The sequence below is a fragment of the Colletotrichum tamarilloi genome (genome assembly GCF_030869305.1).
Source record: "Colletotrichum tamarilloi strain Tom-12 chromosome Unknown Scaffold_150.1, whole genome shotgun sequence".
Lineage (NCBI taxonomy): Eukaryota > Fungi > Ascomycota > Sordariomycetes > Glomerellales > Glomerellaceae > Colletotrichum > Colletotrichum tamarilloi.
In genome coordinates, this window is record NW_026849533.1 from 16,918 (window position 1) to 44,174 (window position 27,257).

The following is a 27,257-nucleotide window of genomic DNA, read 5'->3' on the forward strand; positions in this document are numbered from 1 at the left end:
AACAGCGCTGGCAGCCTTTGCCGTTTGGTCGAAGCATCCGGGCCATCCGTGACGGTGAATAACCTGGGCTGATGGATGAACCCAATTTTATGGACAAGTAGCTTGATGTCATGGGTGAACTGTGTCTGGGGGCCAATTTCTGCAGATTGGCTGTGAATGGACACAAATCCATGCTCTTCCGGAGTCCCGTCTGGTCGACTGATCCACCCTTTTCCCCTCTTCTACTAGTGTTTGAAGGGCCTGTATCAAATGAGACCCATGTCGACCTCACTCTGGAGATGATTGGTGTTGTGGTGGAGAAAGATGGAGGCAAATGACCCTCGACAATCAATCGGGGGCCAGGCCGGCCATATCCTCGGATCCTTCAAGCGAAGGATGTCCACCAATACTAAAGAATCGTCTGGTAATGATCTATGTAGAGACTCGAGACACGAACGGGTTCCTGGTAAAGACTCTCATGGCTAATGATGTCGCAAAATGTTGACGGCCGGGGTCCCGCGACTGTAACGTAGCATCAACAGCAGGACTGGTAAAAGTCGAAGGTTGAGCAAAAACGGATTTTATTCATCATCAAGAAGTCTAAAGATCGGCAACAAAAGTGTTTAATGCAGGTGCGCTGAGTTACCAGGCAAGACAGGAGGAGTATTCCATTTTCGGTATTCTTCACGTCAACGTGGCAGAAGTCACCGGATGTGACCATCATTTCAAGATTTTGTGACCTGTCGATGCATGTCGCTCCACAGGATGCCCACTAGTGGGGTCTGCTGGTACGCAATATTAGAAGGATTATCATTATCAATGAGGGGCTTCTCGTTGCTATGTAGAAATAAAATCTCGTGGTGTTTTGAATATCAACGCAGCTCGGTGCTCCAAGCATCACAGTCCCAGACGTTACCGCCATGGTGCATATCTTCTTGTGAGTGATAGCGATCAAATCTGATTTTTCGTGGGATCAGTACGGCTCATCTATAATCTGACATAGCGTCGGCGGCACTGGCCATATCGGCGGTGCTGTGCTGGACCAGCTCCTCCAGAAATATGCGGATGCGAATGTGAAAGTCCTCGTTCGGGACGAGAGCAAGGCTGCCCGCCTTGTTCAAACCTACCTCCAGATTGAGACGGTCATCGGCGACGCCGGAAACTTTGATGTTCTTGAAAAGTGCAGTGAGGCGGCCGACGTCGTCATCAATACGGCCCCGGACATCACACATGACGACGGCATCAAGGCGATTCTGACTGGTCTGAAAGCACGTGGCGCGGCCAACGGCATAAAGCCTTACTATATTCACACATCGGGAGCTTCTCTCATTTGGGATGAGCCGGCCGGTTCCAAAGACGCCCGTCGGTGGGACGATCTCGCCGACATTGGAGACATCTGCGCGTTTAAGGGCGAAGCCCACACACATGCTGTTACCGATAAGATTGTGCGCGATGCGGCAACAGACGTCAATGTAGCCATCATGTCGCCTGGTTTCGTTGGCGGTATGAGTCCTTCCCTTGAGCACCCGACCCCGATCACGACGCCTGCCCTCCTACTCACCGCACGCGCTTTCAAGTCCGGCTGGCAGATCGCTGAAGGAGAAAACACCCACGCTTGGATCCACGTCTCGGATCTCGCAAAGATGTTCCTGATCCTTGTCGGAAAGGCCATTGATGGCACCTCCGACTCTGAACCTTTCGCCATCTGGGGCCCAGAGGCGTACTACTTTGGCACGAGTGAAGATATCTCGTTCGGAGAGTTTATGAAGCACCTTGCTCCTGTACTCAAGGATCAGAAGATCATTGAGAGCACCGAGATTAAGTCAGTCAGCGTGGCTGAGGCAGCAAGGGCCAGTATCGCTGGCAGCGACTATGATCCCGATGCTCCGCCGCCCCCGCCCGATACCTGGGCTATGCACATTGCCATCATGTACGGCATCAACATGCGTATTGAGGCGTCAAGAATGGCGAAGCTTGGATGGAAAGCAGAGAAGGCATCTATCTTGGAGAGCTTCCCGCAAATAGTTGCCGGATTGCTTGCGCGAGAGTAGTCAGTTGGCACGGGAATCCAAACGTTTACCGAAGACTACAATTCGGATTAACGCCAAACCTTTTTCTCATCTATTTAATTGACGATTCAAAGGCATTCAGTAGATCTAAGAACATATCTTAGTGTACCAGCAAAGTATCAGATCAAATGCTATAATGAGGATCAGATTCTGAACCGAAGCAGGAGATTGAACGATCATGTATACTCAATCACATCAAGACTTAGTTCCAGGCTTTCAAGATTTCTGGCGCTTTCAGATTACAGCAACAGGTAATAGTAGCATAATACTTTGAGCATTCTTCATGGCCTGGACCAATACTAGCAGTTTAAAGCTTACAAGGTGTATCGATAAGCTGGGTGTCGATGTCCAAGAAGGTGAACCCTATTCCCGTGCAGTCGCTCATCTCGATCTCCCCGCTCTCGTTTCGAGTTTTCCCATCGACAATAGAGCATCTGTAGGCATACGGTGGCACAGCAAAGGATCAGAGATCCTACGCAGACCGAGTGGCCCAAAACATAATCCGGACTATGACGTTCGTTAGTCAAGCTGTATTCAGACGATGGAGTCTCGTTATTGGCGACTTACGCATCCTTCTGCAGGTAAATGAACGTGGCTGGAAAGGCAGACGTGTTTGCTAGGCCAATCAACAACCCAACTCCGGTAGCACGAACATAGTGAGGAGCCAAATTGTTGGATAGCCAGCCCTTGCTTCGTCAGCAGCGTGTTCACTTGAGCAACGAATAGCTTTGTGACTCACCATGATCATCGCACTTCCAGGGAAGACTCCCGTTGCAATGAGAAACGTACCCCCATAGCGAACATTGCTTGACTTTGAGGCAAGAATCATGACATACCCACACAAAGCTACCATGCTTCCAACGGCCATGACAGGACCTCGTGCCTTGATTTTGTCCGAAAGAGCAGACGTGGCGAGCACGACAAGAAAAGCGGCGATGTTGGGCGGAACTGTGAGAAGCTGGATCTGAGTGGTGCTGCGATATCCGAGGCCCTGGATGATCGATGGTAGAAAAAGCGAGAAGCTCTGCCAATTGAATGACGCATGTTAATCACTGATCTACGTCTAATGATGTAGCGAATGTAGGGAATCGGACATACGTAAAGAGGAATAAGAAGGAATATCCATGCCAGAGTACAAAAATATGTCTGCGGCGCGAGCACAGCCATCCTCACCCAGTGCCAGCTGAAGTGCTCATCATTGACGTCTTCAACCTCAGTAGCACCATGTGAGTCTTCTCTTAATCTTCTCATGGCCTGTGTACGTTCATCCGTTGTGAGGAACTTCGCATCCGCTGGCGTGCTTGGCATAAAGAAGAAGCAGGTTACACCGAAGACGGTTGTAATTGCACCCTCCACTATTGGGCGTTAGAGTTCTACTTCACCATCAGGTCTAACGTGGTTGGAATAAGACTTACCAAAGAAGATCCAAGGCCACCGGTTATAGCCACCATGTCGTATCGTTGCTAAACCTGTGGCGAGCAGCCCTCCAAAAGCGCCAGATAAGGGTGCTGCGCAGTAAAATAGGCCGATGCGATACAGCATCTGATGTCGACGATAGAACATTGCCAAGTACACAACGATACCTCCAAGTAGGCCGCCCTCGAAGAGTCCAAGAAGCAATCGACAGATCACAAGACCTGCGAAGGATTTTGTGAAGCCAAGAAACGTGCTTACGATGCCCCAGCAAGTGATGAGAGTTGGCAGATAGACGCCGGCTCGGACTTTCTTCACAATCCAGTTGCTCGGAACATCGACGAGGATGTACGGGATGTAGAAGACCAACAATGCAACATTGAACTTCGTGCCAGTTACCATATCGAGGTCCTCCAAAAGGCCGTCGATCTTGGCATTCCCAATATTGCTTCTATCGATAAACGCGAAAAGCCTGGGTAAAATCAGTTAGCTTCTGGCACTGTATGGGTTCCAATCCAGGCTCGAGTCTTACCAAATGCCGAAAAGCCAAGGAATGATGTGAACGTCAAACTTGCGATCGAGACGTTTGCTTAAAGTAGGGTCTATTTTGTAGTGGACCTGGGAATGACGGATGCTCTCTACATGGCTCCCTTCGGGCTTGCTATCCTCGAAGGCACGATGGGTCTCCGGACCATGGTCAACGGCTGTTCCACGTTCTTTGGACTTGAAAAACATTTTGGGCCCTCAATCCAAGCCAAAGACGGAAGTAAGATTGTTGGGCAGCGTCGGGTCAAACAAAGTTTTGAAGATGATATGTTCAGGAGAGCATGCTAGCTATCCAGACATGAAGCTCGACGGTCAAGTCACAGCAGCAACATGGGCAACACGTTCGGGGCATTTATCATTCCCAAGAACGCTAGGCATCTCTCACTCGCACACCCGACTATGACCAGAGACGCTAAATCTCCCCCACAAAGCTTATCCGATGGGTGAGCACTTCGTCACCACCCCATGGGATTGATGTGCGGGGAAAGCCAGGGTTGACATTCGAATAGCCATCTCGAAAGATTGAGAAACCGAAGGAACTTCTACGTTATGGCACTAAACGAACCGCTATAGGCCCCGCAGCTTGCTTATCGGGATTCAGGTTGGGGAACATTGCCCGGCACAGTATAGCGTTGTCGACGGCATCTCATCAGACCAGCCGGCTGGCCACAATAGGCAAACCGTAAATCAAATGGCGATACCTGCAGGTAGGCAGTTTGAGAAGAGCGACGGATGACAATCAACAGTTTTTGTCTAATGTCTGAGAATAATGTAATGTATCACCACGTCGTTTCAGAGTAGAGTTATCGATGTTCACAGCAATAAATCCTTCCAAGCCCGTCATGGCTTGACTCCTAGTTCCTCGAAAATGGCCTCATTATGCTCGCCTAGCTCAGGTACTCTTTCCATTCTTGATGCCTCTACCGAAGCAAAACCAGGGGGGATGAGTGCAGGAATCGTGCCGCCTGGTGTCTCGACGTCGGTCCACCTGCCTCTCGCTCGCAGTTGTGGGTGTTCCCATACGCCTTGCATGTCATTGATATTGGCATTGGCAATAGACGCAGAATCCAGCTTTTTCAGAACCTCTTCAGCCGAGAACTTTGCGAACTGCTTAGAAATGATTTCCTTCAGCTCATCTCGGTTCTTGACGCGAAGCGTGTTGCTCACGAAGCGCGGGTCTTTGGCCAACGCTTCATCGCCCAGGACAGTCCGGCAAAGATTGGTCCATTCCCTCTCGTTTTGCACACCTAGCATGACAGAGCCGCCGCCGCCAGTCTCAAAAGGACCGTAGGGATATATGGAGGCATGAGCTGCCCCAGACCGAGCGAGACCGGGAGCCCCGTTGTAAGTGTAGTACAGTGGGAAGTTCATCCACTCAACCATGCTTTCGAGCATGGAAATATCTATCCGAGTGCCTTTGCCCGTCTTGCCACGCTTGATCACTGCGGCCAGAATGTTGGCATAGGCATACATGCCGGCAGAGATGTCAGCAATGGAGATGCCTGCTTTCGCTAGATCCGGGCCGTTCCCTGTGACGGAGAGAAAGCCTGCTTCGCTCTGCACGAGAAGATCGTAGGCTTTCTTGTCTCTATACGGCCCATCCGAACCGTATCCTGAGATGTCACAGACAATCAGAGACGGATGGGTATCTTTCAGGGTGTTATAACCAAGGCCTAATCTTTCGGTGGCGCCAGGTGCCAGGTTTTGAACCAAGACGTCTGATTTGGCAAGGAGCTTCTTCAGCACCTCAAAGTCTTTTGGTTTCTTCAGATCTAAAGCCAAACTCTCCTTTGAGCGGTTTGCCCAGACAAAGTGGGAGGCCATACCGTTGACGCGAGTGTCATAAGCCCTAGCAAAATCGCCAACTCCGGGTCGCTCGATTTTGATGACTCGAGCACCCATGTCCGCCAGCTGACGGGTGCAGAATGGCGCAGCAATGGCATGTTCAAGGCTGACGACAGTGACACTCTCCAAAGGCAGTGGGTCTCTCTTCAGTTTGAGAGATGAAGAAGTTACCATAGGTCGATGCTGCGATCCAGTGTGTGTGGAGGGTGTCTGTAAAGAGATGTAGTTGAGACATCGTGAACTCTGCTTTGGTGTTGTGAATGGCCTTGACAACGTAGTGCCGTTCGGGAATCGAGAGGCTAATACCGAGAAAACAGCCCGGGGTGAAGACATGGTAGACAAGGGTACACGAGAGAGAACGGTTGATGTCGAAGTCGGCGATTAAAGCTTCTGATGATCTAATGAGATTGCCGGTGGTGGAAACTTGGCTTCAATCTCGAAGTTTCAATCATAACATGATATGGAGACTCAACGGCTTTTTAGCACTTCCATACGATGGCATGAATGTAATCATCACTCCGTACTGGCCTCGGCTCGAATTCTTGGAGATGCGCAACCAGATCATGGGGTAGTCAAAGCGTACGTAGCGCTGGTGCGTGCAGCGTCGGTTTCTTCAACCCAAGTCGGCTTTATGCAACCCCAGCCCAAGCGTCGATCACTTCTTAGTGTCGTCATTTTCTAGCTCGCCTGGAAGACAGTAGCCGGGCTTCGGGTCTATTTGCCGGACTTGAGCTAACCTTTAGTTGCCTTCATGCTTCGATATTCATGAATCGGCCTGGATGAGAAGACAATAATACCTTGAGCGCTGATCATACGTGCTCTCTTCAACCACACAGAGCTCAGCAGATTCTCACTTAATCTTCGTCAATCATCATTATGTCAGCCTCTTTGTCACGAAATCTTTGGCGCATTGCGCGACCAGCCATCAAGACCGCGGGAGTCCTTCGCCGGGCACCGATAACCTCAAGACATGGCTTGGCAGCATTCTCAACATCCTCATCAAGGAGGATCATGGAAACCACGGGGTTTACCGAGAATCAATTGACTGTTCGAGAGGCAGTCAGTCAAGTCTGCTCAGAGTTTCCCAATACCTATTGGCAAGAACACGATCAGAACGAGCAAGACCCCAAAGAGTTTCACGCTGCTCTCGCAAAGGACGGCTGGCTTGGCATTGCCTTGCCTGAGTCCCTCGGCGGCTCTGGCCTAGGCATCTCTGAAGCGACAATGATGATGCAGACCATCACCGAGTCCGGTGCCGGCATGGCTGGTGCGCAGTCCATTCATGCCAACGTCTATGCTACACAACCGCTGGCAAAATTCGGAACTCAGGAGCAGCTCGAGAGTACGATCCCCAAGATCATTTCCGGGCAGTGGCGTACGTGTTTCGGGGTCACAGAGCCCAACTCTGGCCTCGATACTTTGCGCCTGGCCACAACAGCAAAGAAGCAGACCGATGGATCGTACCTCGTCACTGGCCAGAAAATCTGGATTACATGCGCTCAGGTAGCATCCAAGATGATTCTGCTTGCGCGCACGAAAGCCTACGAGGACTGCAAGAAGCCGAGCGAGGGTCTATCGCTCTTCTGCATCGATATTGACAAATCACAATCTGGCCTAGACATGCGAAAGATCAAGAAGATGGGGGGCCGCGCCGTCGATGCCAACGAAGTATTCTTCGACAACTACCATATCCCCGCGAGCTCACTCATTGGCCAAGAAGGCCAGGGTTTCAAAATCATACTCCACGGAATGAACGCTGAAAGGTGTCTTCTCGCTGGCGAGGCTCTCGGCCTAGGCTACGCAGCGCTCACAAAGGCCTCAGAGTACGCGCGTGATCGCGTTGTATTCAAGAGGCCAATTGGGCAGAATCAGGCCATTGCGCATCCCCTAGCGGATGCATACATGAAGTTAGAGGCGGCGAAGCTTGCAACATATCACGCCGCTCGGCTATACGATGCCAGCAAGGAGGACTCTTCTATTCGTCAAGACCAGGTTGGAGTTGCGGCTAATAGCGCAAAGTACATGGCTGCTGAAGCGGCTTTCACGGCATGCGAAAGGGCGGTGCTTACACACGGGGGGATGGGCTATGCCGCAGAGTATGATGTCGAGAGGTATCTACGCGAGATCTTTGTCCCAAGGATCGCGCCTGTATCTCGCGAGATGATTTTGTCGTACATTAGCGAGAAGGTCCTGCAACTTCCTCGCAGCTATTAGAGTAGAACAGAGTATAGATACATGAAATAATTGAATCTTTACCCACCACAAGGGAGGCACTTAGGGAGCACAATCTGCATACACTGTAGAGGGTGTTTCTCCTTTCTCAAAACGTCAAGTTCGTGCGCTCGGTTTATCGAAAGACTTGTTAGCTAATTCGAGCACTGGGTAGACGTATTAATCAATTACACTCACCGCCGCTTTTCCCTCTTAGCTGTAGTGCTCCCGGTTCTCGGTCAGCTCGGTCAATACCGGAGACATCGGTCAAGGAGACCCATTTGGTGAGGAGGTCCACGGAAGAAGAAGCCGAGACGTCAAAGCGTTGCCTGTGGAAAAAACAGTGCAATTGAACCGACACTGTACGGAGAGGCTGGTTGCGCAAAGATATTATCCATGTTGTTCCCGTCGCAGGCCCAGAGCACCACCTATCTGCGCCTTAATTCCTGATATTCGAGGGACGTCTGAATGGAGTTCTGATGTCCTGCTCATAGTATCTACTGCGGCATGCCAAGCACCAGTGCCTACAATGCCGACAGAGGGTTCGAAGAAACCGCGCGCGAAGCACGCGTGTAGGGAGTGCAACTCGCGACGCATCCGCTGCAATGTCACCGAGCGCCACCCTTGTTCGAACTGCGAGACTGCGCAGGCGACTTGCGAAGTCATCCCGTCGCGAAGAGGCCGGTGAGCCTCTCCTGTTCTTCTCCACCCCGATATCCCCGAGTCGGCAAATACTAACTTGGCCGGTCTAGGTATCTACGGAAGTCCAAGAGGCAGAAGCAGACGGAAGAGGCCGCGTCGGCGACCCCAGAGCCCGCTGCCCCGGCCGTGTCGTCCGCGCTCACCGCTGATGTCGCCGCGACGCTTGCTTCTATGAGTACCGTGTCTCCGTCGCATGGACTTCCGAGCTCCTCTGGAATATCGCAGACTCCTTTTCACGCCGATACGCCTGCTTCGTGCCATTCCTCTGGGACTACGGGCGGTAGCCGGTTCTTTGGAGAGTCGAATTTCATCACTCTTGTTCCTGGAGCATCAGGGCCCGGCAATGAGGCTGCGACTAGTGATGGGGTGTTGAAGGGTCGTCTCACCTTTCCAGTGCCGCAGACGCCGCAATCTCATGACCTGGCTACTTCACCTGCCAGTGTGCCTTCCATGAGCTCTGCGACAGAGCGATATCTTCGGGATGAGGGAGCGCTCACCTTCCCCGACATGCAGAGCTGTCTTCCAGCTTTACATGCTTACTTCACTTGGTTCCACCCTTGCTTTCCCATTCTTGACCGCGCCGATATCGCCAGGCGGCTCGTGACGATGGATATTTCACCGCTTTTGTTGCAAGCAATGCTTTTCATCGGTTCGACCTACTGCGACGAGGCAACAATTCTTGGCATGGGGTTCAAAGATCGGTCTGAGGCTAAGAACCTGACATACTCTCGCGCGCGTGTTTTGTTTCATGCCAACTGGGAGAAAGACGAGTTTACTCTTATTCAGTCACTGTTTCTATGCAGCTTCTGGAGGGGTGGACCGACGGATTGGAGAGACGTGAGGTACTGGCTAGGGGCCGTGTTAACCCTCGCGCAGACTCATGGCCTTCATCGCTCGTAAGTCCTTCTGAGTTCTGTTGACTCTTCCATGAGCTTGACTAAACATGTGCACAGAACTCGATTCATCACGAAGGATCCACATTTCGCTCGGATGAGACGTAGAGTCTGGTGGTCAATCTACGTAAGTTTCTAGTCCCTGTTTGATCATGACTTCTTATCTCGTCGTGCGTCCTGTAGCTCGTTACTCACATACAATAGGTCCGTGAACGGCAAGCGGCTGTGTCACTGGGACTACCTTGTCGCATCCGCGATGAGGATTGTGACATTGAGCCGCTGACTTCGACTGATCTAGAGGATGATGCTGACGAACAGCGAGCAACTGGGTTTGGTGCACCGAAATCAGAGCACATTCATTATGCTATCAAGATGATTGACATCGCTCGTCTTCGTGAGTCTAAATTCTTCATGCCGAAACCAACTCTGGGTACCAGCTTGACTGACCCATCTATAGTCGGGAGAATCATGGACACCCACTTTGCGCCTGGTCGGGGACCACCAGCACCAACGGAAGTTCGTGAATTGAAGCAACAGCTCGAGGATTGGAAGCAAAGTCTACCAGATGAGATGCGTAGAGGCCCTGATGATGGGCAGTCTTCAGTCTTGACCTGCCTAATCCACCTTGCCTACAAGTAAGTTGAACCCAGTCTTTTCAGTGCTGTACTGAATAAGCAAGTATCGTTCCATGACAAAGGCTAACATGTGTCTAACTAAGCCATCTCCGTATCCTTGTGCACCGAAACGGATGGCTGCGGAATAGAGACCAGGAGGATAAGAGCGCAGCTCTCGCCGCCGCCTGTCGCATCAGTCGCATCGCCGAAGACATGCTCGCACAAAAGACCTTGCAATACGGCCAAATGCACCTGTGAGAGCCCCAACGCTACGGAAAATTTGATGCCTCGACTAACTCTTCTAGACTTACTAGCCTCTTTGCCGCTTTTTGCATACATGCAATTGATATCAAGTCTGCGGATGGCATCAGTCGCCGATTAGCCGAGCATAGAGCCCAGATGTGTCTTCTTGGCCTCAAAGAAATTCAAAAGTACTGGCGTATCAACAACAATGTGCTTGACCTCTTCCTGCAATACCTCGACGAATCAATAGCGAAGAGACTTAACGGCGACAGCACTGAATTTGCACCGTCCAGCGCACTACCCAGCTCTGTCACGGGTCTGGAGCCGTTCAACGACGCAGGCACGAGCCCCCCGGTAACTCTACTACAAGATGCTCTTCAGCAAGCCAGACCCGACGCAATGGAAGATCAATACTTCAGCCTCATGCGCACAAATTGGGAAGGCGAAGATGCCCTAGAAGATCTCGGGCTATTCCTGGATCCTCAACTTTACGCCAATGGGCCAATGCAGGTAGAGGGGCTGAACTTTCTGCAGCGTTGCTTGTAAAGACGACAGAGAAAGCAGCAGTCTCTCTATGAAGTCTAAGGCCTGTAACGGGAGGTGAATTCGCCAGGGAAGAAGATCCCTCGAAGCCCGGCATAAGTCGCCGTAGAAAGGACAGGCTAAATTCTTACTCAGCATCATTTCGGCTTCTTCTGCCGAGCACAGTCACTGTCCGGCTTGTTGCAATCGAACTCTAAGAAGCCGACAGCATATAGCCGGGCGGCGCGGCAACCCCACTGACCGACGCCTGCTCGGACCATTCCTCATGCGGCGAAGTAGAGGGCTTGGGGTTCATCTGCCAGCAACTGCATCGGCCTTAACATTCTGGAGCTCTTTGATTACCAGCTCGATGCAATACTTTGCTATCAGAGTCTTTGACAAAAGGCACGTGCTGGAAACATCTAACAAACAGAGACTCCAGCTGCCCGCGAGTCCTGAGTGATCATTTATACACACTCAAGATCCTCCAAGTCTCAACTCACTGCGTTCACAATGGTGTCCCTGGTTCATCAAGTACGACCGGCCCTGCGTCAATGCACCGCTCGTTCACAGCGATCCATCGCAACCAATGCAACAGATGCAGCCTCTCAGCTTCTCGACACATTTGCTGGTAAGGATGTCGTCCGCAAGCAATTATTCGACTCGAATCAACTTCAACGTCTTAGCTTGACCCTCAACCGGAAAGAGCTGCACCCTGGCGTTGATGTTTCTTCAGAAGCACCCGCTCAAGGCACGCCCCTGCCCCCGGGCTACCACCTTGTTTACTTCACCCCCACTGGCGTCGAGAGCGAACTCGGAATGGACGGCACGGATAAGACTTTCAACGCGCCGGCACCGTTTACGCGGCGGATGTGGGCTGGGGGGAAGATGCAATTTGTTGAGGGAACCTCTCTCAAGGTTGGAGAGGTAGTTGAAGAGCGGACGAGACTAGTCGGAGCGACGCCGAAGAAAAGCAAAAGCGGAGATGAGATGGTTTTGGTAGATGTCGAGAAGGAATTTTATGGGCGCGATGGGCTAGTTGTTAAAGACCAGAGGTAAGTCCTGGACATTGCATTCCCATGCACAGGTTGCGAGACTAATGTATGCTCAGATCGTGGATATTTCGGCCAGAAGTCGACTTGTCGCTGGCCGCGAAAACAGCGCCACCGCGTAGTGAAAGACCACCTGCTTTCGGACCTTCTACCATCACCAACCAACCGAGTGCAGAAGGAAGCATAATTCGTCACTTCCGATGGTCACCTGTTGGCCTCTTCAGGTTTTCTGCCCTGACCTTCAATGGTCATATGATCCACTACAACGAGCCCTGGACGAAGGACATCGAGCGCCATCCCGAGGTTGTGGTTCATGGGCCTTTGAATCTGATTAACATGCTGGATTATTGGAGAGACGTGTACGGCAAGGACGGCAGGGAAGCACGGCAGGTTACCTATCGAGCTATGTCTCCTCTCTACGCCGGCGACAAGTACACGCTTCGAACAGCTGTTGCGGAGAATGACAAGCGGAACGAGTTATTCATCGAAAAGGGCAATGTTGTTTGCATGAAAGGAGAGATCATTGGCAGCTGATTGGGACCCGAACACTACCGTTTGATTCATTGCTTCAAAGCAGTACCTTCGATCGGTGTCTCAATGTTGTAGTAATTACCTACACATGTAGCTGCGAGCTCAATATTACGACCTCCTCATTGTCTCACCCCAGACTTCAAGACTCGAGCCATAAAGATGTATCCTGACACCAAAAACGAGCCAAGCATCCAGACCAGAGAACCAAGCCATCCATCCAAGTTTATCATCTTGAACAATCGTTAGTCAAATCTCTCAGACAAAACGCTTGGCTCAAAATCAGTAGACTCACAGGCACACTGGTTCCTCCGCTCTTGCGGACCCATGGAAACGCTCGGTCGATGACTCTACGCTCATACTGACTGCATGCCACACTGATATCTTTTGTCGATGGTCGGACACCAGAATCAGCCTTTTCTTTGAGGGCGAGTATGTGAGATAGTGCGTCGGCGCAATCGTGGAGAGCTTGATTGCCTCCCATCCCCCTAGCATGGCACGTCGTGTCAGTACAACGGGATGGCTTGTCTGTAACAGAGTCCAACGAACCTATTAGGCTGCATTGCATGCATCGCGTCCCCAATCAGCCAGATTCGAGGGTGTCCCTCGTCGCCAGTTGCTCGTTTGACGTTGTTCCGCCACGTTTTGGCAAGTCTGTTGCTTGCTCGCATGCGTGCTACAGTAACGAGGTCTCTGTTCTTGCCGTCGAAACCTGTCGTCAACATCGTTCGACTACACACTAATGAGTCAGGGATAGCCAGCTGAGGAACATGCTATTGGCTCACTATTCGGGTGCCCAGTCTCGGGTTGCATCGAGACATATTCCCAAGGGATCTTCCACCTTGTTCCAGTCATCGGTCGGCATTTTGTCCCTGGGAATCAAAACGCCCCAGTAATAGGAGGCATCCCTTGTGTTATATCTAGCGCCATCCCCGGCTTTCTGAGTCGCCTCGTCCGCAGCGGGTAGGAACACTAAGAGCTAGAATGTCAGCTTTCGGCGTGTATCTTGTTGTACCATGGCGTGATAATCGATCAGATTTGACTTACACGCGTAGAACATGGACACACCACCTGCAAATACCATGAGTGGACTTTCGGTCAAACGCTTAGGCAGCTTCTCCGTCCAATCCTCGGGCAGAGGGCCTTTGCTGAGAATCATGGCATGGCTGTCAATTGGCACAATATTCCGAGCTCCCACTTGCTTGTTGATCTGTAGATGCCCTCATCAGCAAATCTTCCAAGTCTCTAGGACGACTATTTCCAATCTTGCATAATCTTACCCTTGACCCGCTTCCATCTGCTCCAACAAGAATATCGCAAGTATCAGTAGTGCCGTCGGCGAAATGAACCCTCACATTTTCTTGTCCATCGTTGCTTTGGAAAACTTCATACCCCTCAAATGCTTTTTCGAACCGGATGATGCCGCTTTCCTGCAAGGGAGCAGCTAGGATATCCCGAAGCACGACGCGATTGATAGCGGAAGACGCACTATATGATGGAATCTTGCCCAAGTCAAGCACAGTCTGGAATCCCGTATTCATCAAGGTCGGTGCAGTGAGACCTGTGGAAGACATTTGACTGAATTGCGACTTGATGGCCGCAATGTCTGTCGGTTTCAGACAAGCATTGAAACCTGTCATGGCGCTGTCGCCCAATCGTATCTGAAATCCCTCTCTTTTGGCATCTTCAGCGTCACGTTCGTAGACGGTCACATTAATGCCGTGGTTGAAGAGACCGTTTGCGAGTAGTGAGCCAGCGAGACCGCCACCTACAATAATTACTTTGAAGGGCACAGTCATGATGAGAAGTAGTTGATTGTCAATTCCCAGAATGTTACAACATGTAGAGACTGGGAGGCTGTAATGGTGACCTTTTCGTGGATTAAATCATCTTGAAGCACTCCAAGGTAAGCGTCCTCTTGCCCGGTCCTCTAGCAATTTGATGTCAGCAACTTGTGAGTAGAACCTCTTGCACGTGAGTTGAGTTTCGGTAAACGAACACGGCATTGCGTACGGCTTGTCTACTTGATTACATATTCACTGAGAAGAAGTCATTGTAATGTCTCATGCCGCTAAAGCAAGTCCCCCTCCCCCACCGTCGGATGTCATGCCAACTCCACACGGGTCCGTGAAGGGGTACGTGGCCGCCTTCCGACTGGCTCGGTGTTCGGTGCCCGCAGCTCTCCGATGCGCCGCTTGAATAAGGTTACATGTCACAGGGCAAAACCAAACCACAATGGTCGGCCCGTTCCTATTGAGTTGCCAAACAGAACCAAAATGGACTTTCTCGCCTGGAAACTTGCTGGTTAGCCTAACCGAGTCCAACCTTCGATCATCAGGTTAGTTCAGAAAAGCGGTTTTGCGAGACCGAACTCGAGCTCTTCCACTGTTGATGAGGTCTGAGCATGGACCATGGCAGTTGCGGCGGCGGTGTTTACCCGATACGGCTTGATCGCACTATGATTTCGTCGCCCAAAGATGTCAGTCACTTAGAACGTACATACTCCATGTGCTGCCTCCCCCACCTGTTCCGAAAGATGAAACTTACCCCTCATCATGGAGAGCCCAGATCACTTTCTTGGGTTGAGATAGCCACCGGATCTGGTTCGTCGCGAACTGGGCAGCAGATCCATCGTAAGGTCGGCCGTTCAGATTGGCTCGCCCCGCGATGGTGAGGATCGCCACATCTGGGGTTGGCTCAATGCTCTTGATAATGCCCTCATAACCACCCAAATGTCCGTTCCAGAACACAGTCTGCCCGGGCCCGATAAGGAAGTTGTAGGCTAGTTGTCCGCCATCGTAGTGCGAAAACACGTTGTTCTTCCTGTCGCTGATGTACTCTGCAAAGGATTTCATTCCGTCGTCCATCTGTTCGAGCGGCATGTCTTCTTTGTTGCGCAAGAGGCCGTATTTCATCCCCATTGTAATGTCAAGGGTACAAGTATACGGTGTAGCCTCGCCTTTGTAGACTGTTCCAGTGTCAATCTCCTCTGGAATATCATGATGTCCACTTCCAGGCATCAGAGCATGTAGAGAAGGCCAAACGTGAACAGACATGACAGCTCGAGAGTGATTCGGTCTAGCTGGCATTCCGGGCGGACCATCAGCGATAGGTATTTCGCCGTCTGCCGCAGATTTACGGTCGTTCTTGGTGAACAATGGAATACGCTCTCCGCCCGCGACGGGGAAGAGCTGAAATTCGTTGACGCCCGCATCTCGGAGAAGGTTAATCGCCTCGCCGTTTGCGATAACCACAGCACCGGTCTTCTTCGCTATCTTATCCGCACCAGGCAGGCTATGGCTACTGTTTAGCCTTACACAAGCATAATCCAGAGAGAACCTAATTGACCTACTGATCGAAATGGGCATGAGATATGAAGATATAATCTGCTTCAATCACATCATTGATATCAAGATGCTTCGGTAGCACAGAGGGCCTCTCCAACCATGTATCTAGAAACAAGACCAGACCGTTGGCTCGCAGTCGAAAGGTCGTGGCGCCTAGGTTGCCGTCGATGGAGTCAGTTCACGTGCTTCTATTGACTCGGTAGAGTGCTGCTATGTTATAGACGGACCGAACCATTCGATAGTCGGCGGATCCATCGTTTCCACGCAACTGATGGAAAGGATGTAAGTATCCCAACGCAGACTGGGCGGCTTTTGCGGGAGTGCTCAAGGTATGGGAGTTGTAAAAATGGGGTAGAGGTTCCGATCTAAAGTACGGATGGGAATCACAGTCTAGAAATATGAGGTCGAAGGCGTCCGAAGTAGCATAGATGCCTAAAGTGGTAAGGTGGGAACGCTTTGCTTAGCTTATGTGTGGATGGATCATCGCATGTGCGTCAAGTCGGACTTTAATCGTCCCCGAGAACGAGACTTTGTGTCCATGCTCGGCGTTGTCCCGCGGAGCGTAAGACCCAGATTAACCATCTTGAATTCATTGTGGCTCTCGGTTATTAAGACTCTCAGTGACGACGGTGCCGAGTTGCGGGTGATCATGCCTTTGAATTGGATTTCTTGCTACCCTGCACGTGCCGGGATGTCAAACTTCTGCGGTTCTTGTCGTCCTGACAAATTGAGTTGGCGTCAATCTTAGGCAACTGAATCATGACACATCATCCAATGAGTGTTTCTTAAGTACAGCAAAAGAAGCGTAAACTCACTTCAAAATGCCAAAACAATTCATCACCCAGGGTTGTTTCGTGACATGTCAGATCTTTACCTAAGATCGGGTGTTTGTCCCAAAAAGGACAGCCAGAGAGCTAAAAAGAGGCTGAATTTCCAAGTTGTGGCATGTGTTTGTGAGAAACCTTATTACTCGATCACTGCTCTGTATGTAAGATGGTAACCGAACAGCAACTCAACGACATGCGGAAACAAGCTGATGTCACCTGCTGTGTCTTCTGCTCAGGGCGCTGCTGGCTATGTCGAGAGTCATGCAGAACACTGTGCTGGTAGTGGCTTATATTCCTCGCGGCTTCGAAAAGGGCTTCCATCCATCCTTACTTCTATTATTGCCCAGCAAAATTTCATTGTCAGTGAGACTTTCCAACAGCACCTTACGCATTGCTCCGACTCCAGCCAAACCCAGTGCTACACGGCTACCGTCATAGTATCGCCATCGGATGACTCCAAGCCCGAGGACGTGTAAACCCACTGCCGGCAGTATCGTCACTGACATTTGATACGCGTTCGCTCACCATCTCGCGGAATAACTCCCAAAGTTGGACATATAGCTCGACATGGGTTTCCGAGCCCTGGTCAGATGAATGCCCATATGTGCATATTATGTTGCGTCTTAGTCGACATCAGAAAGAGATTCGAGTCATTGGAGGTCACAGGCATAAGCTATTCCAGCGAGAAAGGGACCAGATAATTTGCTAGCCGAGAAGCCGAATCAGCTCTCAATTATGGGGAATTTCACAACGATCGAGTAAATATTCAACAGCTTGCTATAGGGAACGTGTCAGATAATAGCCGACGGTATGCCTCCCGCAAAATTCGACCCCCGAAAGCTCAAAACACACTATTCAGTAATCTGCTCGGTATCTTGAATCCGGTGCGGGCCCTGTGTCTAACAAGTTTTGTCGATAACACTGCCACCTTGTTAGCTCGATCGAACCGAATATCCTCGCAGTCTGCTTTGCTTGCAACTTACCATTGCTGAGTTTGACACTTTCCATTGACGGGATTAGGATACTGTCCTGACTTTGGATCGCATGAGACAGTCTTGCCGCCAGTGCAAGTGGCGCCCAAAAAGTTCCCCCATTGCGCGAAAGTAGCAGAGTAATCGCCACCCATCGCATTCCAGCCGCGCCAGATATCGAAAGCACCAGTGTATGTCTGAAGGCCATTGGCGCACGCACCTTGGCCTCCGCTCACGGGCGAATTTGGTTGCCAGCTCGCGCAGTCAGGTCCCATGATTGCAACGAGACCAAGGCTCGCCACGTTGTACGCCTCGTCTGCATTCGGAGCGCATACAGACACCTGGCAGTGAATTTGATTGCACCCTGAGCCTACGACAACCTGGCCGTAGAATAGGCAAAAGAAGAAGATAACGAGCCTAGCTACTGTCAGTCCAGTGATGACTTGGAGCTGGGGATCGAGATACTTACTGTTTGAAGGCCATTGTGAGTGACGACTATTGGCTCTCACGCCTGAGGTCGCTTTTACAAGGGAGATGCGGGAGTTCAGGTTCTGAAAGATATCTTAAAGCTGTTGTTTGGAAACTCTGTGGTTTGTCTTCAAGTAGAACTCCTGCAGCCAGTCGACGAGGTAATAGAAAATGGGTGATGCTTTCGACTTGGAAAGCTAAGACTCCTGCTTATTGACACATCAGATATCGGAAAACCTGGAAAGACGACAGTGCTGAAAGTTCCTTACAGACACGCAGTGTGATTCGCAAATGAGGATAGCACCGGGGGCCATTGGGGCCAGCCATGCCGACATTCCGTACTATAATGAGAGCAAAGGGCAGAAAATTTGCTGTTTGCCCATAATCTTTGTTATGTTGACCACTTAAGGGCCCACGTGCTTGAAAATCCTCCTGCGATTATTTTCGGCAATGACTCAGTTCAGAAAACGTGCTGCGCGCCTGCTAGGTAAGGTAAATAACTCTGATATATTAAAAGCTTGTTTCGTCCCAAATCATATTTCCAAATGATTATCACTGACCTTCAAGTGATCAAAGTGTCACCATGGGAATCTCCAAGCCCTCCACAGGTTCGCCTGGCCCATTATTGTCCCCAGGCGACACCAATACCGTGCAAGCCAGCTTACACGTGGGAGGATTTTCTGCCTACAATTATTGAAGCGCCTTGGTACTTCACGACTCAGAGTTGGTCAATCCCTTTTGCGGAACCACAAAGGGGTTAATCAACTCTTGTCATAAGCAAGTCTATTACTATCTAGACACTCCAGGAACGCAACAAGAACTTTTGGTATCACAGCATCGCCACATTCACTACCACATCAAACAATACGATGCGAAACTTAGCCTTCCTTCTTCTGGCGTCCAACGCCCATGCAATCCCTACCGCTCTTTGGACGCGTACTGATAAATGGGAGCAAACTACATGCTCCGACGCCAATGTCACCGACGCAAAGGTTCTGGCTAATGTCCGGTGGGCATCAGCTGACACGAATACTTCGTGGAAAGAAGCTGTTGCTGCATGGCAAGTCTACAAACCAGGAACAACTTCAGCCCAGCTCAAGTTTCCAGCATTTTTCAGCGATTTTTACGGCGGACCGGAGGGTTGGGATTGCCAAGATCCTGTCAACACACCATGCTCAACTACGGTTCAGTGTGCCGATACAAAGCACCCAGCAGGGTAAGTCCGGTCTGCGGCAATTCGAACTGGAAGTCTTCCTGAGAAGGTTCTGACCTGATAACGTACACAGATTCCTTCTCCTCAACTCCTTCTCCAAACTACACGATGTAAGACGCACCCAAAATTCCAATCTTGAACTATCTAGTCGGCTAACACGTTGACGGCAAGGTGTACCAAAAATATCACGAGGCACTTCAAGATGCGCAGTTGAGCATATCTGCCGCCATGGGAGATTTCACATCTACATTCGCACCTCAGCTGAAGGCAGATGATCAGTCGACTCTCATTAAGACTATACTGGATGTGATGGCATTTGGCATCGGCATGGCATCAGCTGGCTTGTGGAATATCGGTATGCCTAGCTGAACTCTTGTTGTGAAGAGTGAGCTAATATGATCTATCAAAGTCATCAAGGATGCCGCGATATTTGCGGGCAACAATTTCGGGTTCGCTAAAGACACGTTCAACAGCGCCATATCCGCCTCATTTGCTCTGGGAAAAGACAACACGAAATCGTAAGTTCTGTGTCATTCGGACTTTCCAAGGACAGTAAACTAATTGTCGCGGAATAGTGCCAAAGACTCTGCGAGCGTGCAAAATGATTTGACCTCTGCGATGGGCGCATTGTTCGACGTATGGAAGAAGACGCAAGAGGACTATTTGTCCGAGATCTTCTCCGGGTCGAATAGCACCACCATAGGCATGCTTGAGTCTTTTATCAGAGACGGCATGATGAACACCCTGCCGGTCGACATTAATCTCTCCGGCATGGTTAACGTGGTCGAGACCATCATGTTCGGACAGATGATTCCCATTGCGTGGCAAGTAGCGCCTGCTGCTTACACGCCTTTTGTGCTGTAAGTTGATCTTCCACCAAGGCATCGTTTGCCGCATCGCTGTTTCCGCACAGGTTTAACGAAAAGCATGGCTAACAGACATTGACCTATAGAAAAACCGGTGACGCGTGTTCCAACACCATGCCCAACACTCTGAACCCCTACATGACGCAAGAAACACATGATAAGGCTGGTGTATGCTGGAACGGCAATCAGTTCTACGTTTTGACCGTCGGTACCTACCGAGTCGACGTGCAAGCCGATACGCCTGGTCTCCCAGACTCTGACCCGCCCTTCCAGCTGATGGCGGGTGCCACCCACGACGTGCTCGACGGCAAGAATTGGGGTGGTATTACCTTGGAAGATATTGTCATCAGCTCATACGGCGGCTATTTGAACAACGGGAATCGAAATGGCTACACCGTCTCCCTGGACGATAGTGCCGGAGGCGTGGATCAGCTCATGTGGACCGGAGGCGTCCAGACACCCGGTTTCTTTTCCCTCCCTGTATGCACGAGTCTGTGGAATACACTGATGAACATTGCTGGAAGTCAGGTTGGGAAGGACAACTACCCATGCGGGGTGGTAGTCGAGAAGACGTACCCGGCTACATAATTAAAGTTGCAGGCAGGTGTCGCTCACTCTACATTATCATAATACTGCTTTGTATATAGTTCTTGTGTTAAATACACAACTGTAAATAAGAAGGATTGTTGCGAAATGTATCCGGGCCTTTTATGCCGTAAACTGCTGGATAAAATCAATACATCCGGACCCAGCCTATCTCAGTTTTCCGCTCTATTGAGAAACCGTTCACAGGTGGATATACACGGCAATAGACCTAGTCTTTAGTCATTATGTGATTATGTCTATGACAATGACAAGTCTTCAAATGCCAGCGACCCAACTATTCAAATTATTCTCTTCTCAGATAAAAATACATCGTATTATAGTCTTAGGACATCGTATTGCGAGATTTAACAGCACCTTGTTACAGTCTCTTAACTATAATAGCCAAAGTTCCGCCAAGTATTGTGTCCCAAGTTTTATACATCTAGTGAAAGTCCACCAATCATCATCTCTCAGGGTAATATTTCATCCACAACAAAAAAGCTTTGTATAAGAAATCTTGCAACAGAACGTGACCCATTCGCGCTTACAAGTAGCCAGCCATGCCACCACAAATGTCAACAGACTCGTAGTTGAGGCCAAAGTTAACCGTCTCAGGGATGATTCGATAGTAAAAGTTGGCAGTGTGGTCAGTCTTGACGAAGCCAATGAGATCGTGAAGGCTGCAGCAGCTGGCACGGGTGTTCCAGTAGGTAGCAAGACGCTGGGAAATCTCAATTTGATGAGCGCGAGTGAGCTTGGATTGGAGACGGGTGGTGTAAGCGATCTTGAAGCCAGGGGCAGATGCACGCTTCTCCATACGCTTGGTGATGGGCTCCTGCTCCTCATCGAAGGGAAGGTAGATGTGACCCTCGCCGTCGCCAAAGTCGTAGACGTCCAGATTCAGAGTGGTGTTGAGGAAGTTGAGACCGTGGACGCTGGCGACAGACTGAGGGGTACGCTCGTCAGAGTCATAGCGAGCGAGCAGGTGGGGGGTAGCGTCGGTTATTGATTGGAAGGTAGAGCCATCGGCGGCAAGCTCCCGGGTGAGGAAGTCGACGAGGGACTCAGTGCTGCCATCACGGGCGGAGATGGCACCGGATCTCTGCAGGATCAGGAAGATGCTTGCAACACCGGCGGCGATGGCGCTGGCAAGAGTGTCGCATTCACGCCCGTTGATACGTCTGCAAACGTACAGGGCAGTGAGGCCACCGGTGGTGGCATACACGGCGACCTCGCTGCTGGTGCCGATCTGCTCAATGACAGTTGAGAGAGTCGAGCACTCTGCACGGGCAGTCAGAGGAGAGACAGGACTCATGCCCACTTCACGAACCTCCAGAGCTGTGACATCGCTGACCACAGGATGAGCGATGGCGCTGCCCAGCAGAGATGCGAGAATTGGGAGAAAGAACATTCTGAAGTGATAAGATTGGAAGATAAAGGGATGATTTGAAAGCCTTGGCTTGGTAGAGTCTGTCTGAGTTGAGATTGTGACCCTTGGAGTAGGTAGGTCATTGCTTTTATAACTTTTAGATCAATTCATAGCAATACCAAAGTTCCGCCCGCATCGTGTCAGCTCACAATATCAGCATCGAGACAATCCTCCTCAGGTATTGAGGTGTAAGTCCCACACTTACAGGCAGTCACAGAAGATAACCTGCATGCTTACTAGTAACGGATAGTCCTGCAAGGGGCAGTTGAAGTTCTAGTTGCTCAAAGTCAGGAGATGATCCATGTTTCCCCGCCGAAAAGTAGTCGGGTGCTGCCGACTAGCCGCTGACCACATAGAGACCCGGTTTAACGTTGAATTGGCACACTTGACCATTCCAGAAAAATTGCCGATTTGCCGTACACAATACAACACCATGCTAACAGGTACAAGAATGAGTATTTCTCATAGCAAGATCTGGGAAGTTCTTTGAGAATGGCAAGCCTGCTTTCGGGCCCCGGGGACTCCTACGGCGATTAGAGAGTGCCGGAACCATGAAATTCGAGGAAGTCTTCGAGATGAGATCACTGCAGGTATCCCTGAGAACGCTCACGGTAGGATGTTAGATACATTGGTTAGACATGAATGCTTTGGTACGCTCCAACCGGCTCCATGCACCCAATAAGCCCTTGTCTTATGGAAGAACCAATTCAAGCTTATGATTGTGGTTCAAAGTCCATCGGGCTCTGAAGGGTGCCAATACGTTCCATCCCGGCACCAACACCGTCCACCAATACCAAAGCCATCTCGGCCATTGATCGTACTACAATCTGTCTCAGCCGATGGATGAGCTCCATGGTTTTACAGCTACCTTCTCAGCCTTTCTTCAGGGATTCGTCCAGTTCCAAACTCGAGTCCTGCAATGACCACAAAAAGAGGACAAAACAAGTGAACAGCTGACCAGCCCACAGAAACAACAGCCGTTGCTTGTCTGCTAAGTCTAGACCTTCGCGGTTACCTCGGATAAACAAGACCATCGACTCTACAAACCCAAGAAAGACCCATCCGACTAGCGATGAATCAGTCTCGTTGATGCAATGAGTGTTGCGAGTCGCGAGTGAACTAACTGATTTTCTTGAATCGCACGCCAGTTGTGCAGGCAACGTAGAGCAGGTAGAGCGTTGTGATGAGGCTTGTTAGAAAAAGCCCTGCTACACCATCAGTTGCCAGTCTTTGCTATACGCATCAAACAACTTCTGACAGGTTTGGACTCACAATCGTCAGCTTCAGTTCGAGCGACCCACTCAAGATAGCGCCAACATAGGCGCATGTCTACCATCGTGTGCAGGTACCGTAGGGATCTCTCCGCCGAAGGGAGTTTGCAGCCCTAAGGAAGTATCACTGCAGTTGATACCGAGAACCCCCGGACACTAAGTATTGAAAAGTCTGACTGAGCTTCTTTCGATCGATGTACGCTGATCCTTCGGGCGAGTGCCCCGTTGCGGCATGAACCTGCCCCGCATGCCGATTAGCCGGGTGTGAGATCAGGTCCCGTTTTCTCAATATGACCGGAAGGATTTAAACCTGACAGGGACTTTCGACGCATTCCTTCCCGGTGGGCCAATACGAGACCCTCGATAATCTTGGCAGAGAATTTGACTCTAATCATCTAGCCTCATAGACTGCGGAGCTCTTCCTTACTATCAACATGATAAAGCCAGATTCAGCTACAGAGCTTCGAAGCTCTTTCGATTAACAACAACCTGTTCATTTTCCTAGATATTGAGTTGGCCAAGCTCGAAACTAATGTCACCGCCTAGCTTTGTGGAACGAAAACGACGGTATTTGAGGTCGTGGACACCATGAACCTAGCGGATAACATGTCGAACTGCCTAGGGTCATTCGGATCACGGCTCGTGCCTTTCCATAATATGCTTACATCGACCCACTACATCTGTGGGCACCCCATCTACTTTAGCCTCGTAGGGCCTCAGCGATGGATCCTCGGAGGGACTTTGGTGTTAGGGCCCGATTGCTTATTTGAAGATTTCCGTATCTGGAAGGCGGTTGTCATGAATTCGGTTGCCTAGCATCGGCGTGGGCCGAAAACGCGAGATCGTGAATCAGTTCTCTCAACCAGAGTGCTACGCATGAACGTGCGGACATGAGCTTTTTGCGCAGGTGCCTGCAGATGCCCTCAGACAACGTGATGGGAGCACTCTGCTCAACCAGAAAAATACGACGGCTTGCCTGTGAATGCTATTACACAGTCATTGCTATCGTACTTTATCTCCGTAGTCACACCCTGTCTAGACGAAATACAAGCTTTCAGCTTCACGTGCCATGGCGAGAAAGTCTAGGTGTTCAGCGGTTGAGATATAAGACGAGCCCAACCAGACGCCTGAACATCAAATTTGACGCTCAAAGAAGGAACAGGTCGACAACATCGGCGACATGTGCAAACATGCAGCCACTGGTTAGTGACACGGATAACGATTCATGAGGTAAGTACTGTATGTAAGAGGGAACATGATGACCAGCAAGTAAAAGCTGGAAGCTTGCATGTAGCTTTGACTGTAACTACATGTAGATAAGTATGAGTATGGCCCGCACGGTGTCACGTGTGGTACCCAACCCGTTGGCCGGTGACAAAGTCTGCATCCACATCGAATCCGAAGAAAACAGTTTAGCTAGGCCCGCCTTCTACGAGAGGAACTCTTGACGAAGAACAAGAAGATGTCGTTCTCGGCAAGTACATATACCACAAATTTCAGCGCCTAGATGCCCGAAGCTTCTTAGAGTGGTAGGTAGTCACATACACATCACTGATCATGCGTAGATAAAGTCCACTCAAGAGACGATGAGAATTATTCCCGTCGGCGTTCTGGGATTGAAGTCCGTGGTAGTAGTAGTCTATCTCAGGCAAACTAAACTTTTGGTATAATAAAGTATGCTACGCTGTTAAAAGAATGATTTCTGTTTACAGGTACGAAGCGTCAACCCACCACTCCTTCTTGAACCCCTCGCCGAGAAGTTCGACGTCCTGAACAGCCTTGGTAAGCGTGGAGCTGAAGTTAGCCCTGACACCTGCCGCACCGGGACCCGTGTTCTCAAACTCCTTGAAGTAGACATTGGCCGTGCTCTGCGTCTTGTCCCAGATAGACCAGCCAATCGGCGCAACGACATCGCTCATCTCGCTGTGCTGGAAGACGACACGGGAGAACGGTCTCCACGGACGACCGAGGGTGACAGAGGCAGTTCCGCTGGTGCCAGTGATGTTGGCCTTGTTGAAGACGTAGAATGAAGTGTTGTTGGCTGCATCGCGGCCGTTCGCGGTGATGTAGCCTTTTCCGATGGTCTGAATGTCGCACTTCTCGAACCAGGCTGCGGCGCGCAGTCCAAAGATGAAATCGACGGCGCCGTTGATGAGGGTCTTTGCGTAGATCTGTCTACCCTCGTTGGCGTAGACGGTGTCCTGGTATCCGGTAATCTTGCAAGCATAGAAGCCGAGATTGGTCTTCTGTGCGCTGACAGCCAGCGCCATGCCATTCTTATCGGCCTGACCAAAAGTGTTGGCAATGTTGAGGTTGTAAATCTTGATGTTATCTCCCCAGAGGCGGAGAGTGGCGGTCTGGTCGTTGCTAGTGAGGTTGGCCATGGTGCGGGAGAGGTTGTTTGTGAGGGTGGCCTGATTATCGGCGTAGTCGCGGGAGTCGCAAGTGTATCCTTGGATGACGAGGTTGCCGAGGTAGTTGGGGATGCGGACCTGCTCGGTGTAGGTGCCGGGCATGATGAAGATGCTCTGATCGTCGGTGACGTTCTTCAGTGCGGCGACGGCGCTGTTAAGCGTGGGGTAGCTGTTAGGTTGCTTGCCGGAAGCATCGACGACCAGCGAGTTGGAAGAAGGGCGAGTTCTGGCGAACTTGCCATCGCAGTTCTTTCCACCGAGGCCGACGTCGAGGGAAACCTCAGCCGGAGCTGCGACGACTGCCACGGCGAATGTAAGAAGTTGGAGAAACGCAACCATCATGAATGAGTGTAAAGAAGGTAAAGACAGAATAGAGTGGGCAGCGACGCTGTAACCTCAAAACATGGGGAAAGCCGCAGTGTATTTATTCACCAAGTAACTCTGGAAAACCCAGAACCGAAGCTCTGGGACAGATACCTTTTCCCTGGTCTGCTGGTCTTTCCAAAGACCTCGTCCTTGCGCTCTAGTCGATTGCGTTCATCTGAAGGCCTTCGATAGGGTTACATCCAATTACACCAGCGGGACCACGGCACTTGGTGCAGGGAAGGGCTTGCATGCGGAGTGCAGGACGGAGACTTCAGATCGAACATTCCTCCAATGGCGTCTCCCGTGTCACTCGAAAGCTGCCAAGCACCCTTATTTAGTTTCCTTTCCTCCCGGGGCTCGTTGCGGCTCTTGGCTAACTAATCCTGAGGGGATCACGAGTCAAGCTTTAGGAGGTGGCCAAGCTCCAAAATTATTTCTTTATTGGTGGATGTCCGCGGGTAAACGCTCTAGTGTTGCGCCACGTTTTCGAGATTTACCGCCTCGCTTCGAGTCTTTGACGGTGAACAGCAACAAACAAGATGCCAGTTTTGTTGTTTACCCCTCGTGTTGCTCACCGTGCAGTTATTGAGACTAGGCCCAAAGTGCATTGCTCTGCAGCTCGGTTCAATGCTCGCAAACAGAAACCTCTCAGCAAGGTTTTTGCTATTTAAACGTTGGGCAGGTTTTCTCCAAGCTCGGTTTACCCTGCGGAAGGCGTGTGGTGCGGCCGCCCGCCGCGCAGATTCTCGGAAATGCGCAGTCGAACCAGTTTGCAAAGTTTATTTGATTATCACTTCCAAGGACTGGCACTGTTTTCTGATTCTTTCAGGGATAGTATCACCAACATTGTTCAAAGATGCCTTGGCGGACAGACCGGCAGCCG

General features: G+C 50.7%; 12 protein-coding genes across 12 annotated transcripts; 4 read left to right on the top strand and 8 right to left on the bottom strand.

The window, feature by feature from the left end:
* Positions 1-899: 899 nt before the first annotated feature.
* CTAM01_15155 (uncharacterized protein) lies at positions 900-2,030 on the top strand (the record flags this gene model as incomplete). Its single annotated transcript, XM_060531154.1, has 2 exons — positions 900-916; positions 983-2,030. The coding sequence occupies 2 exons, from the start codon at positions 900-902 to the stop codon at positions 2,028-2,030; spliced, it is 1,065 nt and encodes a 354-aa protein (XP_060374254.1).
* A 325-nt stretch (positions 2,031-2,355) lies between these two features.
* On the bottom strand, positions 2,356-4,196 carry CTAM01_15156 (uncharacterized protein; the record flags this gene model as incomplete). The annotated part of the gene is made up of 6 exons (XM_060531155.1): positions 2,356-2,482; positions 2,616-2,734; positions 2,788-3,072; positions 3,147-3,403; positions 3,464-3,933; positions 3,994-4,196. 6 exons carry the CDS (start codon positions 4,194-4,196, stop codon positions 2,356-2,358), a joined length of 1,461 nt encoding a protein of 486 aa, XP_060374255.1.
* A 651-nt stretch (positions 4,197-4,847) lies between these two features.
* Positions 4,848-6,026, bottom strand: CTAM01_15157 (CoA-transferase family III; the record flags this gene model as incomplete). The annotated part of the gene is made up of 1 exon (XM_060531156.1): positions 4,848-6,026. One exon carries the CDS (start codon positions 6,024-6,026, stop codon positions 4,848-4,850), a length of 1,179 nt encoding a protein of 392 aa, XP_060374256.1.
* A 702-nt stretch (positions 6,027-6,728) lies between these two features.
* Positions 6,729-8,066, top strand: CTAM01_15158 (acyl-CoA dehydrogenase domain-containing protein; the record flags this gene model as incomplete). The annotated part of the gene is made up of 1 exon (XM_060531157.1): positions 6,729-8,066. The coding sequence occupies one exon, from the start codon at positions 6,729-6,731 to the stop codon at positions 8,064-8,066; it is 1,338 nt and encodes a 445-aa protein (XP_060374257.1).
* A 526-nt stretch (positions 8,067-8,592) lies between these two features.
* On the top strand, positions 8,593-12,623 carry CTAM01_15159 (uncharacterized protein; the record flags this gene model as incomplete). The annotated part of the gene is made up of 9 exons (XM_060531158.1): positions 8,593-8,747; positions 8,816-9,661; positions 9,719-9,785; positions 9,863-10,052; positions 10,116-10,293; positions 10,377-10,526; positions 10,587-11,025; positions 11,611-12,092; positions 12,149-12,623. 9 exons carry the CDS (start codon positions 8,593-8,595, stop codon positions 12,621-12,623), a joined length of 2,982 nt encoding a protein of 993 aa, XP_060374258.1.
* A 105-nt stretch (positions 12,624-12,728) lies between these two features.
* On the bottom strand, positions 12,729-14,416 carry CTAM01_15160 (uncharacterized protein; the record flags this gene model as incomplete). The annotated part of the gene is made up of 6 exons (XM_060531159.1): positions 12,729-12,850; positions 12,909-13,105; positions 13,167-13,349; positions 13,403-13,589; positions 13,665-13,827; positions 13,898-14,416. 6 exons carry the CDS (start codon positions 14,414-14,416, stop codon positions 12,729-12,731), a joined length of 1,371 nt encoding a protein of 456 aa, XP_060374259.1.
* Positions 14,417-14,961: 545 nt separating this feature from the next.
* Positions 14,962-16,219, bottom strand: CTAM01_15161 (uncharacterized protein; the record flags this gene model as incomplete). The annotated part of the gene is made up of 4 exons (XM_060531160.1): positions 14,962-15,073; positions 15,165-15,911; positions 15,970-16,117; positions 16,192-16,219. The coding sequence occupies 4 exons, from the start codon at positions 16,217-16,219 to the stop codon at positions 14,962-14,964; spliced, it is 1,035 nt and encodes a 344-aa protein (XP_060374260.1).
* Positions 16,220-17,690: 1,471 nt separating this feature from the next.
* On the bottom strand, positions 17,691-18,245 carry CTAM01_15162 (uncharacterized protein; the record flags this gene model as incomplete). Its single annotated transcript, XM_060531161.1, has 3 exons — positions 17,691-17,712; positions 17,775-18,179; positions 18,232-18,245. The coding sequence occupies 3 exons, from the start codon at positions 18,243-18,245 to the stop codon at positions 17,691-17,693; spliced, it is 441 nt and encodes a 146-aa protein (XP_060374261.1).
* An 854-nt stretch (positions 18,246-19,099) lies between these two features.
* CTAM01_15163 (uncharacterized protein) lies at positions 19,100-20,897 on the top strand (the record flags this gene model as incomplete). Its single annotated transcript, XM_060531162.1, has 6 exons — positions 19,100-19,446; positions 19,517-19,553; positions 19,615-19,798; positions 19,853-19,961; positions 20,019-20,303; positions 20,396-20,897. The coding sequence occupies 6 exons, from the start codon at positions 19,100-19,102 to the stop codon at positions 20,895-20,897; spliced, it is 1,464 nt and encodes a 487-aa protein (XP_060374262.1).
* Positions 20,898-21,438: 541 nt separating this feature from the next.
* CTAM01_15164 (uncharacterized protein) lies at positions 21,439-22,305 on the bottom strand (the record flags this gene model as incomplete). Its single annotated transcript, XM_060531163.1, has 1 exon — positions 21,439-22,305. The coding sequence occupies one exon, from the start codon at positions 22,303-22,305 to the stop codon at positions 21,439-21,441; it is 867 nt and encodes a 288-aa protein (XP_060374263.1).
* An 890-nt stretch (positions 22,306-23,195) lies between these two features.
* Positions 23,196-23,659, bottom strand: CTAM01_15165 (uncharacterized protein; the record flags this gene model as incomplete). The annotated part of the gene is made up of 3 exons (XM_060531164.1): positions 23,196-23,389; positions 23,448-23,528; positions 23,596-23,659. The coding sequence occupies 3 exons, from the start codon at positions 23,657-23,659 to the stop codon at positions 23,196-23,198; spliced, it is 339 nt and encodes a 112-aa protein (XP_060374264.1).
* A 1,641-nt stretch (positions 23,660-25,300) lies between these two features.
* Positions 25,301-26,350, bottom strand: CTAM01_15166 (pectinesterase; the record flags this gene model as incomplete). The annotated part of the gene is made up of 1 exon (XM_060531165.1): positions 25,301-26,350. One exon carries the CDS (start codon positions 26,348-26,350, stop codon positions 25,301-25,303), a length of 1,050 nt encoding a protein of 349 aa, XP_060374265.1.
* Between the last annotated feature and the right edge of the window lie 907 nt (positions 26,351-27,257).